Source organism: Myzus persicae, unplaced genomic scaffold (assembly GCF_001856785.1).
Source record: "Myzus persicae strain clone G006 unplaced genomic scaffold, MPER_G0061.0, whole genome shotgun sequence".
Taxonomy (NCBI): Eukaryota; Metazoa; Arthropoda; class Insecta; order Hemiptera; family Aphididae; genus Myzus; species Myzus persicae.
Window position 1 is genome coordinate 56,526 of NW_019104132.1, and position 23,440 is coordinate 79,965.

Here is a 23,440-nt window from a genome sequence, read left to right on the forward strand (position 1 = left end):
TAGTATTTGCCTCGTGGCACGGGCTTTTAGCACCTAAATTAGTATTTTGATTTAATAATATATTAATCGTTACGCTGTATATTTATTCTCACATAATAATACAAGGTTATACTTACAACAATATATATCCATTTATCAACAATAGACATGCAGTATCTAAATAGTTAATAGTTACTGTATTTATACGGCTAATCCAATTTATGTAATTTTTGTCCATCGAGTCGCTTTACGCGGCTATTGATGTAAATATAATCTTTCGAGACGAAAATTATTACACATACACTATCTATATTTTATAGTTTATACTGTATATAATATTACCTGTGAAATTATATTTTGTTATGAATATGATACATCATACTATCAAAATATGTCATATGTGTATACAAAACATTTGACATTATCGTCACCGTCAGTATTCACGCCACCAACTCTGTCGGCTTTAATAATTAATAATTGTATCGGTAAATGAAAAACTGAAAGTGGTAGATTTTTTTTACTTTAGTGTATAATGACACTGATATTTACCTATTTTTATTACTTATTGGTAGTATCATGCGTACCTGTGTTACACACCGTCGGTTGTAAGCACGGTTGTCGTGGAGAGGAATAAAGAGAAATAAATAAAAACATATTATTCACAATAAAAATATATGCGTCGTTTACAACGCGCGCACCTTATATATTATTATTATTATTGTTTTTTTTAACAGAAAAAAATATGTACACAAAATAATAGGTATGATGATGATAATAATAATAATAAAAAAATAATATTATAATATTTGGCGAGCACGCAAAACAATCATGTTCACCTGCCGTAAACAATCATGCTCGTCGTTAAAGTCACCAGCTTGTTATAAGGCAGACTATGTATATAAATTATATCTATATAGTATATTATCCTTTATACACGCGTTTATTGAATGTTATATTTATACAATAATAACACATTTATTATAACACGAAATTGTTCACGCGGCTCTGTTATAGTTATAATACAAGTGTATTTTAAATTTAAAAAGTATAATATTATGTAATAATATATAAAATGTAAATATATGCGTATTCGATTAATACAATAATCGAAATTGTAACAACATTAATAATATAATTACAATAAAAAATGTAATCGCACGACATTAGTCGATTAAAACGATCGTTAATATTTATTACACTTTTGCATACTTTTGTATAATATAGGTATATTAAAAAAAAACATTCACGCGTAACAATAAATAGGATTAAGTACATAATATTACAAAATATATAATAAAATAATATGGATTAACAATAACTTACAATAAAATTAGGCTCGTGATAAAAATTACATATTCGTCATGGTTTTAAGAGTATAAGACTATAATATAATAATATGTACATATTTATATATATGGTTCATAGGTAATTTATATACAATTATCTCTCTATTTGAACTTTGGAAAGTCATATCTCTATCTTTTATATACAAACATCGATGGACACCTCACAACAGAAACAAAACGAAAAATATGAGAGCACACGTGTACCCATTTCATACTCAAGAGTCGAGATGATAATTGGATCACTTGACTCGACGTCGCGCTAATATGTATTTTCCCCTTAATCTATACCATTATCATACATTACACGATTATATAGATACCGATGTGCACGTGCAGCATACCGCTTCTACATCGTCCCAATAATGGCTGTAATAGTGTATAATATATTATATTATCCGGCAGTACTATTATTACGTACCACGGCCGCCGTATCCGTGAAAACATATAATATAGCTGCAGCCACTACTTCATTTTTACAATTTTTAATTTAATTCCGCGTTGCACAAACAGACCATATACGGGCTACAGTAAAATGTATAATTATATTAGGTATATATACATATTAATCGCGAAAATACGATACTAAGATAATTACATTATGATTATTTCTACCATACACTACGCAAGTCTACAACTATAATACATATACCGCTAAACTACTATACTACCTACTAGTTACAGGCCCCATACGTATAAACACGATAATATCGTCGTCGTCGGTTTACTGTATAATTACAAGAAGTTTCGATTAGCGCGGGCTAACCTAATGCGAGACACCACTGCTTACTATAATAATAATTTCGGGAATAATACAATTCTTAAGCACAACGGTCGAATTTTACCAAGTGCTTACAGAAAACTGCGCTAAACCATACATACCTTATATTATATTATACTCAAATGGACCGGTCCTGTGGATTTAGATCAGATACGTTATAGATGGCGCTGGTGACTGTTTCAATCTATAACTCAATTATATTCAATAATATTAAATAATTGTATAGAATATAATTGAGTGCGGTCACTCAGTAGCTCCCTATATCTAAGCTCACGAGTCACGACGCGTAATTTTAGACAACTATAGGCAGAGCTGGTTTACGAGTCAATAGGCTTCTGGCTTATATATGATTTTTTTTTTGGGGGGGGGGGAGGGCTGCACCGACCACAAGTACGCCGTTAGGTCTGTCGAAGTCGTGCATAGGTAAGTATATCTTTACGATAAATCGATAACACACTAAGGACATGAGTACTGGTAATAATAAAGTCGGCCAAGATTACGCCGTTCTGTTTTCACACCGTGTGCTATATAGTTTGGAAAGTGATTTTAAAAATGTCATCGTTGTCTATATTATAATATATCCACACATATATGTACATTTATTGATAGCAAATGTTTCTTTTAATTAGTTACGCACACATTTACAGTATGCCCATAATATTAATATTATGATACGATACGCACGACCTGTGCACGTACATAACGATTAACACTGTATCGGCTCACCCGAAATTTTCTTTCTCTGCGTGCATTATTTTTTGAGAATTTCCATCACGAGATTGTAATGGCAAAGCCATAATAATATGATACACAGATTTTCTATGTGCGTACAGATAATAATATACTCTCGCTGAAGTCGACGACGTCTCAACAGCAGCTCACCCAGCGGATTCGTGTGGGCGGTGTCTTGGGCAGATGGGATTCGTTTATGGTTTTTAATTTGATTTCGTTTTCGATTCGTTTTGCGCCGCCGCGCGTCGCGCTCGCTTTTGAGCAACGTCACGTTCGGTTCGTTAAAATACCAATTACCCATCTCGTCGTCATTATATTACATTATGTTTCGGGAAAATGTTATTATTATTATTATTATTATTATCATTGTACCTGTGCGTAGGCATGTAGGTATATCGATCGGACGTCGTCGTTCTCGTGTATTATATTTTATTAGACCGATCTATCCGATGACTACTGCAGTGGCGGCGGGTACAATCCATCGGGGCCAGCACAAATTGCGCCTCGCGTCGTCGGGTGGGGCGCGCGTTAAGACCTAACCTATGCTGTGGCGGGAGGCGCAGCGAACGGGGGCGATTTCTCCGCCGTCACCGCCTTCCGATTCATCGTAGGCAGTGTAGTAGTAATTCGGAACGAAAGAAATAAAAAAAACCGACCTAATCGTTATTAAATTTAATTATTTTACGGAAGCGATTCGTATAACACACTGCGATAATAATATCATCGACGTATCGTACCATGTGCCTGCCTATATCATTATTGCATTGGCCATGCTCACCGCCGGCGGCTGTTTCAGGACGGTGAAAATTATATTGTGCGTAATAAAAATATGAAAATACATAGGCGGAGGTAGTTACAGTATCTATATAGTCACTAAAAATTATAGACGTGTACTAACACTGAATATTTGTAACATAAAACATTTAAGTATTTTAAGACAGTATTAATACGATGTCCGCGGTACAAACCATATACGCCTAATACAAAAGTAATCGCCTAACCTAACCGCACCTTAACGTCGTCGACACTTAACCCTAGTTTCCATTATACCATACCTGGTATAGGGTTGAATATATAAGGTGTATTGGTAACGTGTTACCGACACGATAACGCGTTACCTACGTTGTATTCAACCGCAGAACCCTTCACGATATGGTAAAGTGGAAACTTGGCGCCTGCAACGACGACGACAGTCATGTTCGAGGTGATTACGACGAGGTGGACGACGACAGCGACGACGAGGAAGAACAGCGGCCACCGTTTGCATTGGCGACATCGTCGCCGGCGTTGCTACTGCCACGCAAGCGGATCTCATCCCGGTGACGGCGAGCTTTCATGCGGAGCGCCGCGATGCTTGACGACCGGCGGTTCAGTTCGGCGGCAGCTGCTGCAGTGGCGGCTGCGGCCACTGGGTCCGCCGGACACGCGTCACCGTCCGAACCGGCTGGGCTGCTCCTATCGCTGCAGCTCCGACTGCCACCGCCCCCTCGAATCACTGCGGCCGGCGGTGAGGTGGTCGACGAATCGGACCGAGGTGGCACTGGTACGGCGAGCGGACCCGTCGTCAGCGGCGGCGGAGGAGGTGGTGGGTGCAGTATGGCCGGCGGCGTCGTCTGCGAAAGCGGTGGTGATCGAGCACCGCCGACGACGGTGGAGGGTCGCATAGCGGCCGCAGCCATGGCCATGTTGGCCAGAAGGCTGTTGAAGTGTTGCTGCTGCTGCTGTTGTTGCTGTTGATGGTGATGTTGGTATCCCTGACCACCGATTCCCCCGCGGAGGTGTTGGTGATAAGCGGCGGCGTAGGGATGGTGATGGTGGAGATGGTGCGGAGACGGCACAGCCGGTGGTGCGGTCACTGGTGCCGGATGGTATAGTGTCGGCTGGAGCGGAATCGTGGGTGGCGGCGAGTTGCTGTTTGGAGCAGGCGGAGTGGTCGAGGCGCTATCGTTTCCGGGTGGTGATCTTTGCTGCTGCAACTGAGACGGATAACCACGGAAGTTAGCTGCCGCCGCTGCGACTGCAGCTGCAGCTGCGGCTGCGGCGGCCCCGTTGCTGCGTTGGTGCTGTTGCTGTTGCTGGAGTTGCAGTTCCATGGCGGCCGCGGCGACGGTTGACAAGGCTTGCGACGTCGGCGGTAGTGGCGGTGATCTGCCCGTGCCACCGTTGCCCGGATGATGGTGCTGGTGGTGGTGGCCGCGCAATGCAGCGGCCATAGCAGCCGCGGCTTGTAACTGCTGCTGGTGATGGTGGTGATGGTGGTGGTGTCCGGGGTGCAGTAGATGGTGGCTGCCCAGACCAATGTTGCCCATACCCAACGGGCCACTACCACCTAACCCCATGCCACCCGTCATCATGAATGGTGGGTTGGCCGGAAGTGGGCTCAACGCGGCCCCAGACGGACTGTGGCGACCGGCCGACATGGAACTCGGCACGCCTAAGTACGGATTTCCACCGCCACCACTGTAAGGGTGAGCCTGCGGACCGACTTTTTCCTGCTTGCGCCATTTTGCTCGTCGGTTTTGGAACCATACCTGAAACACGACATGGAAAATATTTTAGAAAACCATTTACATTTGTATTTAATAACCACCTCTAGGCTTTAAAAAACAACATTTTGTCAAAATAATATTTTTAAACAAGCCGTTATGTATTTAGTTAGAGATATATACGATAGGTACACTATGACAAAAAAACAATGTAAATAATAATTTTGGTTGGTATTAGTGAAGGCACCCAAAAATCGTTTTGATACTTATATTTTATAAATGAATTTTCTTCCCTAGGTATATTTAGTCTAATAACTCTGAAACTACTCATTAAAAAATAACAATATGATTTAGGTGCATCAACATTTTCAAAAAAGTCGCACTAAATTAAGAACTTACAATAAGAAATAACGATTATCATTCGAAAAAGAGGTTTGTTCGTCAAATGATACTCCTCAAGTGGTAGGTATAACGAATATAAGTATATACGAGTATATTATATACCTAGGCATTTGAAAATATTGTCACTATACCTACTTAAAATTCCAAAACTGTATCAATTAACGCATTATTAAAGAATAAAGGAGGACGCAGGTGTTTGTTAAATCCTACATAATATATAGGTATTATTATATATTATATATAGACTAGCTATAAATAAAATCTAATAAATAACATAACTCGACCAGCAAAGAAAATGAACGTTTATCCCGTTATATAATAAACGATTCGCTTAGTACGTACGTAATATACTGATTTGGATATGCAGCAGCAGGGGAGTTTTTAAGGGAGGGGCATAAACTACGAGGGTTTTGAATCCCCAATATTTGTTGTATGTATTTGTATGTGTTATGAGAATTAAACATTAAATACTAATTATTGATCTACAGATTATTCTATTTTACTATAATATATCAGAACTTTTTATTTCATGATAAACTTTTTAGTTCTTTTAGCGTAGTATAACATGTACATGACACGACGATTGCCACAATTATTAATTTATGTTTTCTCAGTGTCCCCCTCCACCTTAAATTAAATATTTCTAAATTCACACCCGTACACCATCTGTATAATACATATTAATTTATGTATATGTACGATGCATCATGTACATGACCTATATACTATGCATTGTGCTTATATAAGAAGCGCATGCACACAACTTAAACGCACGGGATCCTCCATTCTTCTCACTATACAACCCACCCACTAAATGTGGCAGGTAAAATTTTATGTTGTGACCTTTATTATAAAAATGCGAATATTCTAATATTATTTAGAGTGCTATTATAATCTTAAATGTACCTATAAGATAATGTCATCTATACACATGTAGCAAGTTACATGGGTTTATATTGTTATTCTATATGAAGTATGCGTATGGGAGCATTAAAACTGTATGCATAATATTAAATTATTGTTATATTGTAATATAAATCTAACATAGTTAGAACCTTAGAACTAACTTTTAAATTAAAATATCAATAAAAATGAGGTGCCCTTTTTTTCCTGTAGTCATCACAGCATGGAGGCTGTACTGTTTGCACATTGCTTAGTCTATTGCACGTATATTATGGTGCACTTAATGGTCAGCATAGTTGTCTAGCACATATGAGGTGCCCTAGGCGATAATATTCATACCGTTAAGTGTTATATAGGTAATATGTCGATTATGTACCATTGTAAACCAAAGCTATAACAACAACACAAAACTGCAGTATCTGTTGAGCGCGAATTTGTCGCGTTTAAGCGAGTGTGTGGGTCAGATGGAGAAAACAATATAATAGTGAGCTGACATCCTCCATAGATATTCGCGTCATACTCTGTACAGATAATAATATAATAATAACGCGCATTATGCATTGTCGTCACCGCGTTGTTAATTAAACCGGCGCGTGGAAATCTCACGCTTATTAACAACGCGCATACCTATATCTTATACATAAAACTTAATAATAATATTAAATATATAATATATCATAGGCGTCTTGTATAGGTATACAACAAAATGATACAGAAAACCGTCGCATCATCGCGTGTTATACATAGGTATAGGTATATAAATATAATATAAAGGTGGTGATGGTACACAGCAGCAATACGGCGGCAATACTCACCGCGTCTAATCTAATCTAATCTAATATAGGTACACGTAAGGTTAGTTGATGTACCCATATATATATATATGTGTGTGTGTGTGTGTGTGTGTGTGTGTGTGTGTGTGTGTGTGTGAGTGTGTGTGATAAATTCATATTATACATTTTGTATTGTCCTGGTTTAAAAAAAAATGTGCGCGTACGCACCACTCAAGCACACAGGAGCGCGATCGACTACATACAACACACGTATAAATATTACATATATATATATATATATATATTATACTATATGATATCATCGTTACGCCGGGTTATCCGCGGCGATATTTAATAACAATAATAATATAATAAATAACATTAATACAAAATATCGGCTGGCCGGCGCGGTGTGAGAATGTTGAAAAAAAAATTTAAAAAATGGACAAAAACGCCCAGTCATCGGTAACCAATTTAAACGGGGCCTCTCCGGCGCAGTGCAGTAGGTATAATATAATAACAACAACATTATAATAACGTAATATATATATATATATTATATATTGTAAATCGTATTAACGTGTCGCGACGACGACGACCGACCGACCGACCGACCGACCGATCGACCGACGACGGCGACGTTCACGATGTACGTATAGGTATACACATAACTATAACATGATACATATTACATGAAATGCGCGTGCGTGTGTTAAAAACCGTGGAAAGATTTATAATGATAATATAATATATATATGCACGCACACACACACACACACACACACACACACACTCACGATATGTGTCGAGTACTATATTACATTATAACAATATAACACGGTATATTAAAAAATATAAAAAAAACTTAATGCGGTGTGTTAAAAAAAAAAAAAACGATAATAATAATAATACGAGGTCTACGATATATATAATGTGACGTACGTATAGGCGGTACGCATTATTATTATTATTTATTATAATATATATTTTAATATCGTGTTGTGTCGTCGGTGGACAATGGACGGCGGCGGCCATATTATATTATATTATTACTATTATTATAATAAGACTCGTGTAGTCGTGTGTGTGTGTGTGTGTGTGTGTGTGAGATGAATTCGCGAACGAGTACCGTTTAACGTGCGTTGTACATACACGTACGCGATAATAAAATGCCAACACAATATATTAATATAATATACGGTTGTTTAGGCGCGACGACGCGGCTTATTGTGCTGCCGTCCGCGCTAGTGCCTATACACACGATAGTAATAATAATGGTTATGTATCGGCCGAATAATAGACCATAATATTATGACGATAATGCGTATGTAACATGTGTGAAAATTTTCGCACACACACATCACGCGCGCGTCATATCGATATTCCGTCCGTATAATTAAATAGATGACCGCGATGTTTTTTGATATACGATTTTTTATGACGAATTGAGAGAGAGAGAGAGAGAGAGAAGGGGGGAGATAGAGAGAGTGAAGGAAAGAGAGAAGGGGGGAAATAGACAGAGTGAAGGAGAGAGAAGAGGGGTATCTCCGCCCTGCCGAAGGAGGCTCGACCGCGGATATACTGTTATAGAGCAGATATTTGCAATATAAATGAATAAAATCATTCAATATAAATAATTAATATGACAAACAAATTTTATAAGCGAGTTCGCAACAATATTTCCATAACACAAATAATATTATGCAGGCATATTTAATGTAAACAGGGACGAAGTAGTTCGAGTAGACTATACGAGTATCTATTCTCCTATTATATAATCTCCGTCTCAAATCACAATTCCTCATTGTAGGAGTTTTATATAATTTTTGTTTGCAATTTTCAATTTAAATATAATAAAGCCGATAACGAGATTATTAAAAGATTTAAAATACTTAAATATTTAAAATTGTATTTTCTTAATACTGAGGCGATTATTATTAATTTTTTTTTAAATCTTAAGTATACCTAAAGCCTAAAAGCTTCAACATTCATGTTATTAGCTTACAGATGTAATACATCGATAAAAAAATGTTAAGAAAAACCAGATTAGAATATTTACAGTTGTTTATGATTTATTGCATATATATGTACGGAGTAGAAAAATGTATAGACTGCTCAGGTGTTTTCTTCGTTGAGAGCTAGTCGGAGATAAGTTGAGTTGGTGAAAATTTTCTGAGCTTTGACGTATTTTCGGCATCTGCCATCTAGTAACAATGTGGTCGATCGAGAAGTTTTCCTTGCATACGCGTCGCATACTGGGACAAGTTCTTTAGAATGTGGATTATTCCAAGAAGTGGAATTAAGTTTGCCGGAATTCTATACGATTTGTGGCATACGATAAAAGATAATAATATTGTGAATTGTTATCTTTTCCGCATACAAAATATTGTGGTATACTGATGGTATACCTACTGCGGGTATTGTACCGGTGATATAAGTCGCATATATAACATGTATCGCGGTCGGGAGCAGAGTATTTATTTCATGATTTGGATCTACAACCGTGTTTACAAAATGAGGAAACCCGAGTAGGTAAATTAAATTAATAAATTTAAAAAAATTGGTTTCAATTCTGTAAGAAAATTGAGTTTATCAGCCCGCTCTTGCCCTCTTCTCTAGGTTCTCGTGGGAATCAATTTTTGATATTTCGATTGAAACTGTTTTATTTTGATTTTAAAATGTATAAAAATGTTTAGTGTTCAGATACTTTGAGTTTTATTTTGAGAAAATACCATTCACTCTAGAACAACAGTACCTACGCGACTATACTCGAGAGTCGTGACAATTTCCAATCGAATACTTTATTTGTAACAGGTACAATGTACATAGGTACAGATCATAATATAATATAGGTACCTAGATAATAAATGGAAATAAATATAATTTATATTTCTAATCACAAAATACTTATAGAATGTAATCGGGACAATCGAGACTTCAGAATATCGAATTTACGCAATTTGAAATACGGCTTTACAAATGTATATATAGGCACATAATAATATGACTTACCCATTACCCTCGGTCACGACTAGTATATTATTATATAGGCGCACTATATACTGCACCATCGGGTCTCACTTGCATATAGTTGCATCGTTTGCTATAATTACTAATTATAGTAGCCATCAGCTATAATATATAATATGTAATATACGATACAGTACATACACGATACACTGCACGAACGCACAATATCCACATTATGTATTATTATTTTGCAAATTTAATACAATATCGTACAGGACGAAATAAATAAAGAGACTTCTCTCGAGTTCGTATATTATAAAATATATAATATTCGTGTTTATACATAACCTAACCGAGGGTACAACGTGTTCGTTTTTGATTCAAGAGCCTGTCCCATCATTCGTCTGCAATATAATAGATTGGAAAGTGCACATAGACGTCACTCTATTTATATTATACACACACATAAACGTAGGACATTTTTGTGAATTCTCGGAAGTTTTCAGTCAATACGCCTTGTACTGCTGATGACTTGTCATATTATATTATTATTTTACATGCGAAAACGGCCTCTCTCCCGCGAATGAGTCGTCATGTTTCGTGAATGACTATTATACGAAAATCGATTTCCCATCGACAGTATAAGATAATATATATAACATTATTATGTTATACGCTATTATAATATTTGATGATATTTTTATAATTGCATAGGAATCATTGATAATAAATTAATATACAGTACATGCGATAGTAAAATACAAATAATACAGAGACGGGCACTGCCGTCAGTTAAAACGGCACTCATTGTTGAGTTTTCTTAAAATGTTTCACAATGCGTTCGTCGACTCCCATATTATCTGCAATAGGTTTGAGATCGGAAAAACTGTTCAGTAAACGTATTCATCGAAATAGTATTTAGATGTATAGGACTGCATAGTGTATAAGATATATTTTAATATGTATGGCCAGAGCTCCCACAAGGGGGGGGGGAATTCTCGAACCTCGAACCAAGAATTCAGGGGCCAAGCTATTTTAGGGGCCCGTTGAAAAGAATTTATAATTTCTGAAATTTTGATAAGAATACATATTTAATATTATTTTTACCCTCCTCAAACCAATTTGGTTACATGAAATCCAACTATAGGGATCAGCAAAACAATCAAATATTTATAAAATTCAAACATTCCAATCAACCTCGCCCCTCCGTATGTTTCAAATCATACCTTACATTCAGACTTAAAAATTCTCACTGTTAAAGAAGAAGCCAAAAACTCCTTTAAACTTATTCGTGCCCGTCTTGCAAACCACTATAACCCTCTAATCCTTGCTCTAAACTCTGATTCCATTCATGGGAACCCACCTAGAAGGTTAAAACGTAGCTGGAACCGTGACCTAAAATAATTCTAGCCCTCTTGCCAGTAAGTGTTGCCGCTGGGTGATTACTTCATCATGTCAATCATGCCATTTAAATAGAAAACCTCAAACATGCTTATTGTAAAATTGTATTTACAGATTGTATATATTAAAAATAAAAGTTAAAAAAATATTATTTTTAGGATCCACAAAAACATTTATGCAGGGCCCAAAATTTGATGTGGGGGACCTGTGTATTGTTTATTATTATTAGGAGAAATAGTGTTGCCTAAAAAAGTATTCTGTAACAATATGATTAAAAATCAAAATGGGGAACCGCGATTTCAAATCTAAATTATCAACAAATATTGCAAAATAGTTTGCGCAAAACTTGAGGTGGCTTGAAAATATATAGCATTATGTAGATTGTATTAGCTAGTTAGCTATACCTACCTACTTGAGGACGTAAATAGTACATCGTATTGTATTTACCTATATCTACATGTTTGTGGTATGGATATGTTTTTAATTTATTTTTAAAACTAGTTTACATAGTATTTTACAATCATATTATAAATTATTATAGTTATTTTGGAAACGAGTAAATCTAATTATGAATACGTCATACCTATATATTACAAACATGGTTGATTTTTTTCATTTCGATTACATAATATACATCAATGTCTATAATTCATTGATTATCTATGAGTTATGACCCCTCGAAAGTGCGCATTCGTAACTTTTGTATGGAAGGTGAAGGAAATCTTTGGAAAAAAATCCAATCTATGTACATTGTACACATTTTGAAGAAATTATTAAGTCCCAAAAATTTAAAAATATATAAAAATAAAGAATTTTAGGTAACTCGGTACAATCACACTCTGAAATGCAGAGGTTTAGTTACGTATGTTATATAGAATGCGCATGAAGTTATTCAATATAGTTAAATGAATGATCTTATGGACTATGATGGATTGTAATGAAACAAACACATGCATATACGCTGGTTATTTCAAAATTCTATACTTAAATACCTAATTGAATTATGCAACACTAAATTTTATTTTATTTTTAGTTAATTTTTCATCTATTACTTCAACAGCAGTGACAGGAATATCGGGATTTCACTCTGTATCATCGTGTGACGATGGCCAGCTTAACAAAAGTGTGGTAAATGACGGCAACATCAGAAATTGTATTTATATCGTCTATAACTCGTGTTTTTTGTGTGGGTATCACAAACGTAATATAGAGCATATAAACTGTGTAACGGGGATTATAAATTTATATGTTTGGAGTCATTTTAGGAATTCAGAGGGTCACTTAAGTAATTTAAATTACATGTCTATCCAAATAAAATAAAGTCAAAATCAAGAAATAAAATTAAGTTAATGAAAACCTTATAATTTTACATTTGTGACTTCCGGCAATGGTGATTTGGTGACCCCTGCAGCTGTAGAGTAAATCAGTAATTATTGTACTATATCAAATTTATATATTATATAAAGACACTCCCACAGACAACAATGTATAATAAAATAGAATATATATTATATATTTCTTTATTATATATGTTACATTTATAATGAAATACCAGCTATTTATTTATTTTTTTTTGAATAAGAACTGCCAATAGTGTTATATTTTTAAAATGTTTATAAAAATATCACAAAATGCTTTTTCTTTAAACGAGGGATGCTTTATTATTTCAGTCAAAATGTAAAAAAAATGTAGTTTTCTTTTCTGCCAAATTAATTTTCTTTCACAATTATCATTTGATAATCACTGGTCATAATTCAGGTTTCACGTTGTTATGTTTTTATAATATTCTGAAAATCATACTTCCAAAAATATTACCCTTCCACCCACAGATGTGTACATTTCAATGATAGTTTATGCAAGACAACCAATAATTGCAAATCGTTCCATGTACAATTCAACAAGCAGCTCTATACAATTATTCACATCCTAATATTATTATACTATTAAGCATTTTGATTTAAAGTGTTCAATCTAATAATGTTAATACACAAATATATTATTAGTTCTAAAATAAATACATCGACAAACCAAAAAGAGACAATATTCAAAACTACAAATTAACCAGTTAACAGCAGTAGCAAAGTATGAAACTAGAACTATAGCCCGTATAGAATTTTCGAAAACAGTACCAATGTCAAAAACTATTGAACATTAAGATTTTAATAATAACAGTATCAAGTCTAGACAAATATATAAATGATAAGACGAAATAAAATCAATAAGTAACAACAAATGAGATAATTTTTGAGGATCAACGAGAACCGCCGACTATCGTGGTGGGCGGTGGCCCCTGGGTAATTCTAAGTGGTTCTCTATAACTATAATTCGAAACAAACAAAATTAAACCTTTTTTTTCATTTTGGCGGAAACGAATTACTCCTGCTTCCCACGTATACGCCTCCCGCCATTACCTATGTTTCTATGCCTTAATAATGGAATATAATGGTCTTAATGGTAAATAAGACGACTAAAGCTTGAGAATACAGGAAGTTTTGCAAAATTATATACGCCGTCGCTCAGTAGGTACTGATACCTGTAATACATGTGATACAATGATAACTCACGCATTTCCGCGTGTTTGTGTCTAATTTGCCTACGTCATACCTTATAACCAGCGTAGTGGCACTATATGGTATTTTAGTGTTATTATTATCATATGTATTCAGCAACGGGGCAGATATTTTACAGTAATAATTCTTCGAACTATTAATTTATAGATTTTTTCTTTTCCCTGACCTCAGATGATTTGATCCCAGATGATGTGTTTTCTACCAAAATGCAACTATGTATACCTATTACCTAATGTATATTATATGAACTAAATGTTTATCTTGTATTTCTTATGTCAATGGCACCGACTATAAAGCCGACTATAGTAATCAGAAAAACTCCTGAAAATATGTGTAACGTATTATCAAAGTTAAAGATAGAAATCTAATCTGTGTTTGTACGTTGCTTTTTATGATATTTTAATTTTTAAGCGAGTAATGAGATTTTTTATTTGCTTTTTTTCACTCATAACTCGTTTATACTAGTTTAAAAAATGAAACACCGTAAAAATTGCCATATATTATGTTCTCACCATTAAATTGTATGATAGGTCAATTCACTATAAAAATAAAACTAACAAGTAACAACACGAAACTTTATTCGGAGACAGAACATTATGCGATTGGCGGCGTCCTCGATAATACAATTTATTATATTTCCGTCACTTTCATGATTCAACTATTCAAGACTAGTTATTAATATATGCGGTGGCTTTTGCCAGAAGAAAAATGTTTGGGGGCCCTATTAAGTAAAAAAGAAATTGTTGATTTATAACTGTTGATATAACTACGTAACTTATATGTACTCGTATATTATAGATACATCTGCTTTTTTCTCCAAAATACAATCATACAAGTACAGAAAAGATTGTAGTATAAATCTGCAGTATGAATTATAATAGTGGATTAGAGGTTATAACTAATTAACCAATCATTCGACTTTCATGTAATTCTACTAATCTAATATTATTATGTTAGTTGTAATACTTGTAAAACCAGAAAACATACTGAATAAATTATTATGTGAACAAGCGGTGACCAATTAATTATATTATGATTTATGTTGGCGGTAGTAGTGGTATTCTTCTATAGTTTCATAAATTGGTGTTCTGTACGATTTTAAATTTTGAAATAATTTTTTGATAACATTTTTAGTAAATCCGTCTCTGTATTATAATACAGGTACTGTCGCTTTGTCTCCGGAACATCGCAAAGGCACCTTGATAATTATTTAATAAATAAACTACTTTTCGATGATTCCTAAATTAAAACTATCAGTGAAACGGATATCACGTTTTACAAACATTCCATGCCAAATACCAATCAAATGCCAATCTCCTCACCTACTAACTATATTTAATAAAACACTACCGGACAATCATAATATGATAGACGTCTCAAATGCAGCTGGTACAGTGACTAAGTGACATATAGGTACTTGGCATACAAGACTTAAATATAAATAACTTCAGTCATGTGAAGATGACTCTGTGCGGAGACTTCCCACAAGTTATATCACAGTTTCATACTAAAAGTATTAATTGTAAATATTCGAAAAAAAATATTTTCTAAAAAGAAAAACGTCTATTGTATTGTGTTGAAAGGCTTTATACAAGGAATTTTGAATGTTCATAACTATCGCAGCATATCACACGGTATTTGCATGCTTTCATTTATATTATTTGGTTGTGTAACTACTAAACGAAAATCTTTTATGGATCAAAAAAATAACATTTTAAAACACATTTATCTTGATTTTGTTGAAACGAACAGCCTAACCTAACCAGCGGTTACTTCTAAAGGATACATGAACTTCATTTATTATGAGTTCATAACCTCTACTTTATCGGTTAGCAACTCTACACGGTTAAAAACTAACCACAGTAAATAAACCATTTTTCATTTTTGTGAGGCGCTATACGGGATAAACTTTAAATAAACCCATTCATTAATGAACTTCGGATCAACTTCTGACACACACACACACACTGAAAAGTGAAACACAATTAATACACATACATCGAGTATTCAGTGTGTACACATTGTTATTATTCTTCTTATTATTATTATTATAATAATATGTAAATAACGACGTCGGCCGCTCGTTCTCTCGTTATTAAATATCCAGCGGCGGCTCGTTAGTGCTATATAAATGTTTTAATATCATTGACGACTGTACGATACAATAATTATAATAATAATAATAATATTATATAGGATAATCCGTTTAATATACGACAACGTACGAACGCGTGCATAGAGGATAAAATATAATAATAATAATAATAATAATATGTACCATACTAAATGTAATATGGTCGCGACGGGACGCCGGCGATGTTGCCCCGCAGCCACCGCCGGCTTTTCAATAATATATTATATTATTATTATTATATAAATAATAATAAATACCGTCGCGCGCCCAATACATGCACATTATATTTACATAATACGCACGTACCTATGCCGTACAGACTATACAGAGTGATTTTTTTTGTTCTACCGCTGTCCACAACTTTTTTCTCTCGTCCTTTAAGGGTATGCGTAGACATTTGCGAAAAACAGTTGAGCAGTATTTTATTGGTTTGCATGATGCTTGTATACAACCCACACTCCCCCGAGAATAAAAAAATCGGTAAAATTATATTTATCGGATCATATAATTAGAACACGAGATGCCGGGGGTTGTGATGCATTGGTCGGTTCACGATTTATGAAAGAATATCACCACTCTGTATATAAATCATACAACGCCTCGATGCCGTCGGGTTCCGAATCGTCGGCGCGGCGCATCAACCGCGCACGCCGCGGTTAATTTAAAATAATATTAAAAACAAATAAACGACGACGAAATAATAAATACAAATAAATTACCGTCGACGGCGATGATAGTTTTAATAATAATAATAATATTATAATTGGAAACGTTAAAAAAACAAACGGCCCGCGGCGACCTGGCGCTATGTACGATGTATACCTTGTTTCTATATTTTTTTATGTTTTTTACAATACAATATGATAATAAAATGTGCACGCATGTATAATATAATTATGTTACGTGTAGACGGTTCGGTTATTGGTATACTACTAAAAACCGAGAAAAACATCTATTGACGAAAAACACTTAAGCGACTTCAAATCTAGAAAGAAAAAACGGTATCACAAGAACTGTCGTTGAATTATTGACACGTGACAATGATCGACTTCAGACGCAGGAAATAGTTATTAAAAAAACGAATAGGAAAAAAAAATGTGAACTATTTATGCTTTCCAGAACATCTGACTTCGGATAGGTACTCAGGTAATTATCGCAATATGAACTTCCTGGTATGTAATAAACAAAACCCTTCAATCTGATCTTAAAATTCGTATTCAATCAACGAAAACCCCGCTTCATTTTTTTACAAACGCTTCCAAGAAACACTTTATTCAAATCCCAATACCAATTAATCCTGCTCTCACAACTCGCCTGGAACATGATGCACGCTTCCAGACTCTAACGGAACTGGTGCCGTGATCTAATAAACCAAATCATCTACAGGTTGTATGAACTATATGATAATTCCTTTTATGACATTCACAACTGTATTCTCGAGACTTGAATGAACATAACTTATGCATGGTACTGTACTTGCATATTGATGGTAATTTTTAAAATTTTAAAGCAATTTTTTCGTAAACAAAATAATAGGAGAATTTCAATTCTAGACTGGAGGAATACTCATTCTATTAAACCAATATTAAAATTCAGTATCATAATAGTTTGAACACAAATATACTCGACTATACCTATTAGATGAAATTTCAAAAAATAATCTCGTATTAAAATAATATGTATAGGTCCTTTAAAAAAAATTGTCCGAATGATTTTAGAGCTATAATGATTGAAATAGCTTACCATAAAATATTTATAGATCAAACGATTGCAACAAAAACATTCTTTCATCTAACGCATTATTATACTCAAAAAACTGCCTCTGTCCCATACTGTAGACCAAAAAAATTCTCTTTAAAAGACTTTTCTTCCTTGCTTTCTCAGCCAACATCATTCCCCACATCCAGTTATGTCTTTGGTCAAATTTTAATCAAGTTAAATTTTAATTGTTATCACATCTTCTAATCAACTTTTTTCCTTATACTTTTTAATAGAATGAAAGTAAATAGTTTCATAAAAAAATATTGAAAAGAAGTTTCAATTAAATAATTCATTGGGGTTGTTCATAATGTTTTCTTAATAAAACAAAAATATTTTTTGAATTTACAAAATAAAATAAGTTGTAATTATACTATTTATTCACATAAGCCATTACCACTACTATCTAGTACTCGAGTAAAACTATTCAAATCAATTTTTTAAGTATACTCAAATACGTTTTTTTAATACTTAAAAAAAGTCCTCAGACAAATTATTTTAAATACTTAAGTACCTATCTATATTTAAAATCGCATACTTTTTCTTTTTATACGTTAAATTTTAAATTTAATAACTTAAAAAAAAAATAAAAATTGGTGTAAAATAATCTATAAAACTAAGATAAGACATGAAAATGTTAAAAATAATGATTTATTAAGCAATACAAATATTAAATAGTATGTAATGTATACACATTTGAAATTATCTGTATACACTTTTTTAAAGTATCGGTACTTTTTATACTGAGAATTTAAATACGTATATTAAATGATTTTCAAAATAAATATCTGTATAGGTTTACTATAAAAAAGTACCATTTTAAGACTGCACTGTCTGCACATAACATTATTATTTATTTATATTACATATGCAAACATACTAAATGTTAGGTTTATAAGTTTATAACAGTATTATATTATAATGAATAATGTATATGTAGATATTTACTATTTACTATATTTACTACACTAAAATAATAGTAATAATAAGTTACCTGTATTCTCGCTTCAGTCAGTCCAATTTTCGACGCCAGTTCCTCCCTGCAACAAACACACAAGCTCATTTAAAAAATGTTATATTTACCTGTCAATATGTATGTGGGTGTACTTTACTCAGGCCCACACATGTCGTCTGTTTTCAAGCAAATATAGCCCGATATGTATGTAAATATTGTTTATTGTTTATTATTTTTATGGTACCTGTATTTTAGTTAAGAAATAACAACCATTAGACGACACAAAACAAATAATCTCAAACGAGTTTTTTCAAAGACGGTTTTGAAGATAAAAAAAAAATCTGAAATTCGAAGTAAGAAGATAAATTGAAATTAAATACGATTTGTAACAAGCCAAGTTTAACGGTGAAATAAAAACAAATTTTAAGTAAGTAATCTTTTTTATGTATATAAGTTTACTCTCTCATATATTGTATAGATTATGATTTATAACTGACTGACAAATAGTTTCCAATTCATTAGGAAGCAAAGTGCAAATATACGTAAATATGGTATAATTTGTATTATGTTATTATAACGCACTTTATGTAGATTACGTTCCTTAACTTTTGGTTCACTATAATATAACGTACAATTTTTAATGATTACTGTTGTTGTCAGATTTAAATATTTACACACTTAAAAGAATATTATTGGTAGCCAGTTAAGTATACATCGAAGGACGTAAGAGATAAAGAAGTACCTACATACATGGTTTGAAATGCATAAATAAAATATGATCGAATATCTCCGCCCACCTCTTAACCTAAAAATCTTGATTACGTTGCATTCGGCATACTGAAACTGCGATTTGGAATTTACAAGTATATATATTGCAATTTAATTCATCGTAAATATAATAATAATTAGGGTTTAGATGTTTATGAAATTCCTTGTTTTTTCTATTAGCCCGACTTAACGATAACCTAGATTTAATATTATACAAATTCCATTCATGCTCTACTGAATCAAATGTTACCATTTTTTTCTTATTTTTCATATTAAATAATTAAATATTAATGCTTATTTTCTGGTTTAGTGGCTATCAGCACAGGATTTTGTATTATTTTTGAAATCAAAACAAACGAAACGTTAAACTTTTATGTAGGTTATGTGTATTGCGTACACATTTTGTACAGTATTTATTTTGTTTATTGGTACAATAATAATTCAAAATTCTTTAAACTAAAATATTATGTTGGCAAATACTTATAATCCAAACCAATTTGAGGGCATACACATATACCTAAACATTTCTATATAAGTCAACTGGACACATCATTTAGACATTTGACCTAGTAACGGTGCTAGTGCATACCTTAGGTATAATACGTACCCCGATTTATATAATGTCATGCATAGATAAAGGGGCGAATAAGACTTGAGGCATTGCCAACTCACCTGGTGAACACGTCCGGGTAGTGGGTACGGCCGAACGCCTTCTCCAGCTCGTCCAGCTGGTAGCTGGTGAACGTGGTCCTGTACCGACGCTGTTTCCTCTTGTTGGTACCGCCCGCGGACGGCGGGCCACCGTAGCAGTCGTCCTCGTTGTCCGCCGAAGCGTCGTGGCCACCACCGGCGCCGCTCATGTCCACGATCCCGTCCCTGCCGTCACCGTCGGCGTGGTCGTCGCAACCGCCGTTTTCCGCGTCGTCGTCCGCACCGTTATCGTCGTCCACGGCGCCGCCGTAGTAGCCGGGTGGCGGCGACGAATAATAATCGTAACCGATCGAGCCGGTTCCGGGACCGCGGCCACCGCTACTGGCCACCGAAGCCATTAACGATCTGCAGTGTTGCTGTTGCTGTTGTTGTTGCAACTGTTGCTGCTGTTGCATTTGGTGGTGTTGTTGCTGTTGCTGCTGCTGTTGTTGTTGCTGCTGCTGCTGCTGGTGTTGGAGCTGCTTGTGTTGTTGCTGTTGTTGTTGCTGCTGTTGAGCCACCATAGCCGCCGCCACGACAGCGGACCTCTCTCGCATCATGGTAGCGGCCATGGCCACCGCGGTGGCCGCGGCGGTGCGTTGCCGGTCGTCGAACGGCACTGCTGCGTGCGTAAGTGCACACTCAGCTGACTGCGGCTGGTCGTCTTTCTGCAGTCCGTGGCTTATTTCGTCCACCGACGCCACGGCGGCCACTGCCGAAACTCCCGACGCCGATACCACCGCGGCCGCAGCCGACACTGCCGCTGCTGATACTGCCGCCGCCGCTGCTGCTGTTGAAACATAATAACACTCATCAGTACAGGGAAAATGCATTCATTTATCGTAAGTGCATTGGTCGCATTATACGCTCGACGAGGCCTACGACGAGTGTTGTTCGGTAAAACGGAGTTGGTAAAAACATTACTTTCAGATAAACATTATCATATATATATTGTCTGCTGACTGCAGTGATGGATGCTATTTGGGATGAGGTGTGAAATTTGACAAACTCATTATAGTCGTACAAAGAGACGCACGATGAATGGAACCGTAGTCTAAATTATAATATTTTTGTACATACATTACAAATATTATATACGTAACATGGATGATGAGGTGCGAAAATCACTTTTAATTAAATTGTCTGCTACACTGCAGCCGAGTCGTGGGTCGATTTATAATATCTGTAACCTTTAACTATGGTGTCATATTATACATATTATGAAGATAATTATTTCTGTACCTTGTTTCGATTCAGTGTTTCTTTTGTCTGTAGGGGGTGTACTTAACATGTGCATTGTGCAGACACAATCTTCGGCATTAGGTTTGGCATAAAGCTTAGGATTTCGTCAACAATCACGGATCAACACGGGATAGCGAGGTTTATAGATATAATTTATTCGGTATTATAAAAACAGCATTACATATATATATATATATATATATATATATATATATATATATTTAATGCATATATTATAACCACGAAGGCGGGATGTTTATAACAAGAAATAATGTTATGATAATATATCTACACGCGGTATATAATATGAACTATGGACACACGTCATATTATAACATAATACTATTATCGTGTATATAAATTGGTACCGCCGGGATGTCTGTTAATTATAATAAATATAATATGATGATATGATATATGGCGTGGTAGAAATAAATGTGTATTGAACTCGCGAAGGTAAATCGTCGGTGCAGTGGAGCGGTGTAATAATTAGTGTAATAATATTGCGAGTACATAATACAGAACAAGTGCAGTGTTCTGCAGTGTACGCATAGTTATTGTATATACATACTATATAGTGTAGCAATATTATTGGCATTGTATTTGTATATTATTAACTTATCTATATACATAAAATTCCAGATCCTATACGTAGGTGTATAATGTATATAGGATATACATCGCGCTGGTAATTGATATAACAATCTAGCCGACGTACCAATATATGAATCATATATTATATACATTATAGGTAATGGTATCGTTGTTCAATGGAGCGTGTACTACATAATATAATATAATAGTGTGTATATAATGCACTCACATTATAATTATACATAAATTTAACGACGACCAGTTGTTGTTTAATATGTACATTACACGATAAATTGAGATTATTTTTTCCATATATACCTGTGTACATGTATATATACATTGGTTGATTCAAGTAAATACCTTCCTATATCATTTCTACATTACCTATGTCCTATATTATACAAGATAATAGGCACCTTATATAGGTATAATAACAATAATAATATAATTTCGATCGATCAGCGAGTAGTGCGCACGATATTATTGTTTATTATCGTCGACCGCATAACTATTTTAATTTTCCCATATGACGTCGGTACGCATATAATATAATAATATATTATATTATATTATCATCACTATATACACGCGCGCTTGCGTACACCAGAGATCACCGGCTGTCCCGATTACACCATAAAAAATCAAATATAATATTTAATACATATTCTATAATAGATTGTGATTTTTCCTATTATTATTATTACTATTATTATTATTACGTTTCGGCAGCAATGGCGGCCGCCATCATTATCATATTATTATTATTGTCCTCGTCGTCAAGACGCGCCACGCAAACGCACTGCTGGCAGACACGCCACGGCCCGCGTGTCCCCACCGCGACCGCGACCGCGTATTATAGAGGCAGACGTGTGCGTACGACTTTCCCCCGACGACGAAAAGCCCGCCTATATCGTCGTCCGCAGCATCCGCAGACCTAATAGTGCATTATAATCTCTGTT

The 23,440-nt window shown here is 34.8% G+C and overlaps 1 protein-coding gene across 2 annotated transcripts in view; it reads right to left on the bottom strand.

Moving 5' to 3' along the window:
* Positions 1-1,644: 1,644 nt before the first annotated feature.
* LOC111039067 (putative uncharacterized protein DDB_G0291608) overlaps positions 1,645-23,440 on the bottom strand; it is a 65,716-nt gene continuing 43,920 nt past the window's right edge. The window contains exons 2-4 of one of the 2 annotated variants that reach the window (XM_022322346.1): positions 20,628-21,432; positions 19,227-19,272; positions 1,645-5,366 (exon numbers count right to left, since the gene is read on the bottom strand). In XM_022322346.1, coding sequence (XP_022178038.1) covers positions 4,044-5,366; positions 19,227-19,272; positions 20,628-21,432 — 2,174 coding nt within the window. In that variant the 3' untranslated portion in view covers positions 1,645-4,043. Of the gene's footprint in view, positions 5,367-19,226; positions 19,273-20,627; positions 21,436-23,440 lie in introns of both variants that reach the window. The other variant, XM_022322345.1, reaches the window with a different exon arrangement.